Consider the following 6,000-nt stretch of genomic DNA (forward strand, 5'->3'; position numbering starts at 1 on the left):
TGTCGGGTCCTTTAGAATACATTCCTTAGGAAAAATGTTACACATCCAGCTCACCAAATGGGCAAAGTAAAGGAAACAAACACCCAAAACCCCAATGGTGTGGCTTCAGTGTAGAGCGAAGGCAGGGCTGGAGACCATTCAGCCTCATTAACCAGGGATCTGCTCTGTGACCTGCCTGTGGCCTTGTGTGGTACCCCACCAGCTGCACTTCCCTGGCACAGAGGGTGGTTGGCCATATACTTGTTAGTTGGCTGGGCTGGTAGCCAGAGATGTTTCTTTTCCTTTTCTCATATTTCCAGAATTGAAGGATTTTTCCTACATATTTTTCACATAAAGAGGCAGAGCGTAGTCCACCCACTGTGAATAAATTTAATTTAGCCGTCTTTATGCCGCCTTGATTTCCATCATCTGAAAGTCTACAATACAGGGGCAGATGTGTAAACTGGAAGTCTTCCAGACTTCTTTGTTGTTGTTGTGATTCTGCTTAATGCCGGGCCACTTCACAATCTCCACATTAAACAGGCCTCTTGTGTCAGTAAACATGCCTTTAGTTTTAGTGAAGATAGGTTCGCTATTCACACCAGATTGTGGGCCAGGCAAGCTAAACTGTTTGAATTGCCTTTCAGTAGTATCGCTTCAAAGGGGAAAGAGCGTCGCATTTCAGGGACTTTCTTTTTGTTCCTTGAGCGTTCTCACACTCGAAATCACATTACCATGTTGTAGTATATGGAGGTATGGCAAATATTCCCACAAATGACATCGTCTGAGGTATCATATATACACACAGTATCAAAATTCAATCCAGAGTAAAGAGGGAAATTCAGCTTTAAATGTTGCTATCCTTCTGAATATGGCTCTCCTTAATGGTTAGCGCTAACATTCAAAAGGCTGTATCCACGCCTTTCCACCGACTTTTAACAAGTCACCACGTAGTTCCCATATGCTTTTCAGATCATTTATTTGGTGATATCTAGAAAACAGAGTAAATTCCTTTTGAAATCATTGTTCCAGTCTACATTAAAGGTGGTAGCATGCACTGAAGCTACTCGTATTTTTCTATACGTGACTGTCTAGGTCACATTCTAGCTCTGCAATTCTTAGAACACCAGTTGGCATCTGAAATCTCTGTGTAGGTGGTCAGGGGATAGTTTCCAGTTTTACTTCGTTCCTTTCTACAGCTTTTCATTCCTATCTGTAGGCTGGGAGGAAACTGACCCTATCCCAAAGGCTCAGTTAGGTCTGTGAGATGCAAACATGCATTTGGGGGGCTACTACTTCATTTGAAGTGTTTTCACTCTCTTTGGCTATGCCTGACGATATTATGCTTGATGACAGAGAGACAGGGAGCATATCTTAGGTTCATCTAAGTAAAACGATGTAGCCTGTTTGCATTTGCTCTTAGCCTCTCTGGTTTTCATTTATTACCTACATTTTTTTCCCCAATTCTGCAGCTGAAACCTGATGAAAGGATCATCAAAACAGAATACGGGCTACTGATTCGAAGTCTGCAGAAGAAGGACTCTGGGATGTATTACTGCAAAGCGCAGGAGCACACTTTTATCCACACCATAGTGAAGCTGACTTTGAACGTCATTGAGAACGAACAGATGGAAAACACCCAGAGGGCAGAGCACGAGGAGGGGCAGGTCAAGGATCTGCTGGCCGAGTCACGGTTGAGATACAAAGACTACATCCAAATCCTTAGCAGCCCGAACTTCAGCCTCGACCAGTACTGCGAACAGATGTGGCACCGGGAGAAGCGGAGGCAGCGCAACAAGGGCGTCCCCAAGTGGAAGCACATGCAGGAAATGAAGAAGAAACGGAATCGAAGACATCACGGAGAGGAGCTTCCGAGAGCGGTGGCCACGTAGTTTCCTATTTAATTTAAAGAAAAGAATCCTTTGCCCGCAAAAATACTGTCTCCTGTTTGTACATCCTTGATACTAACTCCTACGAGTTTTCCACGGTGTTTTGTTAAGGCACGAGAAAAACAATCCGAGTAAGACTATGTGTGGTGGATATGGCAAAGGCAGGGCAAGTAAGGCATCTGAACCAGTTTTCCAAGAACTAAACCTGCACCTGCAATGCGTCAGAGTTATCTTCAAAATAGGGACTTCACATTTGTAAATGTTTTGTGTTCTGAGGTTTTGAATTTATGGTGTCATGTAAATAAGTGAGCTAAGCAAACAGCACCTTTGGTAATGTACTAAGGTGCTTCGTTTCCCTTGCGTGGCCATTAAGCATGGGGGTTACCAGGCTGTTGTGCTTTGTGTGCTTATGAACAGATCTATCATTCCACTCTAGAACTGGCTACTTTCTGGTAAGAAGTGGAGGGAAGACACACATTCAGACCACGCATATAACAACAGGAACTTTCCCAGTGAGCCACTCACTCTTGGTGCGTGGTTTAGGAGTTTGGAGAGATGCATTATTTTTATCAGACCACAGGGATTATTTAGTGTACGACAACCTTGATTTACTGAAGGTTATAAGTGTTCCTCCAGGATTCCTTATGACTTACCAGGAGAGACAGGTTCATAGAGCGACGTTGGTGCTCAGTTATGTGTTTTTAGATTAAACGCTGAGCTTTGCAGGGACAGAATGCTTAATAAATATTTAAGTAAGATATGGGAAAACATTTAAATAAAGTAAGGGGAACATCATGATGTACACTGCATCCTAATGGGAAGGCATACAGATGGGATTTGTTAAGAGACAGAAGGAAAGACAGCTATAAATTCTGGCTTTGGGGAAAACTCATAGCCCCATAAAAAGGAAGAACAGTCACAAATAAAGTGGGTGAAATGCAATGTAGTTTTATTCACCAGAGTATAAGTAGCTGCCAATTTATAATACATCTGCTAAAAAATTCTAGATTATATTTAAAAAAAGCCTGCTAGCAAAAGGCTGAGGAAAAGTAAATTTTCTAAAGGATCATGGAAAGAATGAGCACAAATTTATTTACAACCAAGGGGATTTCACTACTTTTTCTAAAAATTCATCATAATCTATAAATTATTTTCATTTACTGCCTTTAGTCTCTTGAATATTGGATTGTGGGACTTTATTTGAGTGAATAGAAAAGAACAATATATACATACATAGCAAAAGAATTAGGTAGACAATAGTGGTGGGGAGCGGGAAGATATATTGTTAAGTAACAGAACAAATGCAAAACTTTTGACAACGGAAAGGGTTAAATTAACTCTTTGACATCTTTGACAAGTCTTTTTGCATTTCTGAGATTATATGCTGTTATTCAAGTAGCATTGTTTTAGTAATTTAATAATAAATAAGCCTACCACCTGTAAAGAAAACAAACTCATAACATAAACATTCTCCGTATTTTGTTAGCACTTTCAAATATTGCCAGTTTGGCTTTACCTCTGAACCTGCATGGTATGTTTTCTGCTCATTTATGCAGGACTCACCTTTCTTTCTTCAACACAAAACCCTTAGCCTTCTTCTGTTTTGCCTTTTCACGCCCTTTTTAGTGTGAAATGAAAAATTAGTCACTTCCTCAAATGGAAGGCAGCCTTTCAGAAAACTAAATAGCAGACATTGCTAGTTTCTCATGCATTCTATGTGTCTTGAAAGAGAAGCCTGTGGGAACCCGTGTGATTAGAGGGCAACTTATTACCATGTTCAGTATCATGTCTGTGACTGGCTTTATGTTCAAAGCATTCTATCTTACATTCATTTTATTTGCATCTCTTACCTTTCAAAGTAGTCACTCTGATGTATGAGGTTAAGTACCCCTTTTGATATGAAACTCAAATATTTATAGATGTTTTTGTATAAGAAAAACTTAAGGATTTAAAACTTCGGTTTGAAAAACAACAAACCAGAACAAATCACTCTTAAAAATTAATGCATAAGAATAGTTGTAGTAGATCAGAGTGCTAATTAAATACCATAACAAGAGTGTTTGTAACTATTGATTTGCTAGGCTAAAATGTTCCAGGAATTCATAGTGAGCTCCAAGCAAATAAAGTGGGAGTATGTTTCATTTTTTAATGATTTCCACGTATTTGTATGTCAGACAGTAATGATCAAATTATGGATGACTTTGAGAAAATTACATGAAGCTCAAATGTTAGGATTGACTTGCGAAAATAAATTTGGTTTTCATCCAAATATGAATGTCTAAGCCATTTTTTAATTACTTCTTTCTTATCATAGTTATTCAGACAAAATTTTGAAAACCTATTTTGATTTACAGCTAATACTCTGGCTACTTTGGATATAAAACTATTAATTTATGATAAACTCTTAAAATACATATGAAATATTGTTAGTAAAATAAAATGTCATATAATAAAAACATATGGACAAAGATTTATGTGTATTTATAAAGATAGAGGACATCTAAACTACATTTAATTTTTTAACCTTTTGATTGCCTAGAACATTTGAGGAACAGGGTGAATATATTAAATGTAAGACAAGACACATTATATATACTTCTTTACCACTGAAGGTTTTACCAAATTCTTTTTGAAATAATGAAAAATAAAATTATAGTTAATACTTTCAAATACATTTGCTTAGCAATCAGCTCTTCAGGGAGAGGTCTTAAAACATCTGTTTATTCTTAGATTCATATTTTTCTCTCCTGTTTTGAATACATATGTCTTTGATTTGCCTATTCTCACCTGCATTTCATTCTGGCTGTTTATGCTGCTATATGGAATCCTGCCTGTCTGCATTCATTTACATTAAGTTTATTAAGAATTTAAAGAGTTTTTTTTTAAAATGGATTGTTGAGTAATTTATGTAGAACCCCCTCCCCCAAAGAGCTCTAAACATTATATTCACATTGTTAAATAAACATTTTTGAAAACAAACTAAATTACTTAAGAGAAGAAAAAACAGTCACAGAGACATTTAGAAATATGCAAAAGCCCCACAGTAGTGGAACTATCATTGACACAAAATATCATCAATCTATTGACTAAATAATAATGCTTACTTAAAATATGCTGCCTGTAAAATCATCTTACTCTTGAATTTTGCCTTTGGTCTATATATAGGTTCTTCATATGCTATTGATTTGTTCCTGCTGGATTGTACAGTCTAAACTAAAAACATTAGTTTACAGTGGGCAGTGTCTTCTTTTCAACATTATCAAAATTAAGTTTTTAAGGACAATTTAATATTTAGATGTCCACTAAATATTAAACTGAACAAAAACATTCATTTAACACTGATACTTTAAATATATATACATGTATATATATTCACAGATATCATTAATACAAATAAAATTAAAAACTGAAATAGCTTTCATTGAGAATGTTACATTTCTCTAAGACAGTATGTTGGGATTGATTCACCTTATTGGGAATGGATAGTTTAGAAAAAAGGGAGATAGTTAATGTTTTTATAGAAAGATATATTTTTCCAACAGATGACCACAATAGTTAAATAAATTAGCTTATATGTGAGGTTAAAAAATATCTAAAATTCCAAGATGCTACACATTGACAGTACACAGTCAGGAACATGTACATGACTTATACCTCTCATTTAAATATTTTGTAGTATAAAATATTTATGGTAAGTTTTAAATAGATGCTTTTTTTGGGGAAAGGGGTAAGAATCTATCAGTTTATTGTATAATTTAATTCTGGTATTGTAAGTGCTTAGCAATCAATTTTGAATTTATAGTTTTGCTATTTTGAGAGAATTATAGTCTTGTAATCTAAAATAATTAAAATTTGTTAAATGTATATTTTGGTTGTATTATAATAAAACACAAACATTAGTATTCTATGGTGATAAAAAGAATGTTGGTTTGTGTGCAAATTTTGTTTTCACACCCCTGAAAACACCCCAAATTTTATCCATAAAATTGCACAAAATCAAATACCAAAGAAATATTTCCTGACAATTATTAGTAGATATATTCTGCACTGTAAGTTTACAAATAATTTCCCTTATGAAAATAATAAGTAAAAGAATAAGTGGCTCTCCCCAATTAATACAATTATGTAATTA

At 35.6% G+C, this 6,000-nt stretch overlaps 1 protein-coding gene across 3 annotated transcripts in view; it reads left to right on the forward strand.

The window, feature by feature from the left end:
* Window positions 1-5,790, forward strand: part of SEMA3D (semaphorin 3D) — a 196,806-nt gene extending 191,016 nt beyond the window's left edge. For all 3 annotated transcript variants that reach the window (XM_036328333.1, XM_036328331.1, XM_036328332.1), the window contains exon 18: window positions 1,452-5,790. In XM_036328333.1, the coding sequence (XP_036184226.1) occupies window positions 1,452-1,871 (420 nt within the window). In that variant the 3' untranslated portion in view covers window positions 1,872-5,790. The remainder of the gene's footprint in view (window positions 1-1,451) is intronic.
* Window positions 5,791-6,000: the final 210 nt, after the last annotated feature.

Source organism: Myotis myotis, unplaced genomic scaffold (assembly GCF_014108235.1).
Source record: "Myotis myotis isolate mMyoMyo1 unplaced genomic scaffold, mMyoMyo1.p scaffold_m19_p_11, whole genome shotgun sequence".
Lineage (NCBI taxonomy): Eukaryota > Metazoa > Chordata > Mammalia > Chiroptera > Vespertilionidae > Myotis > Myotis myotis.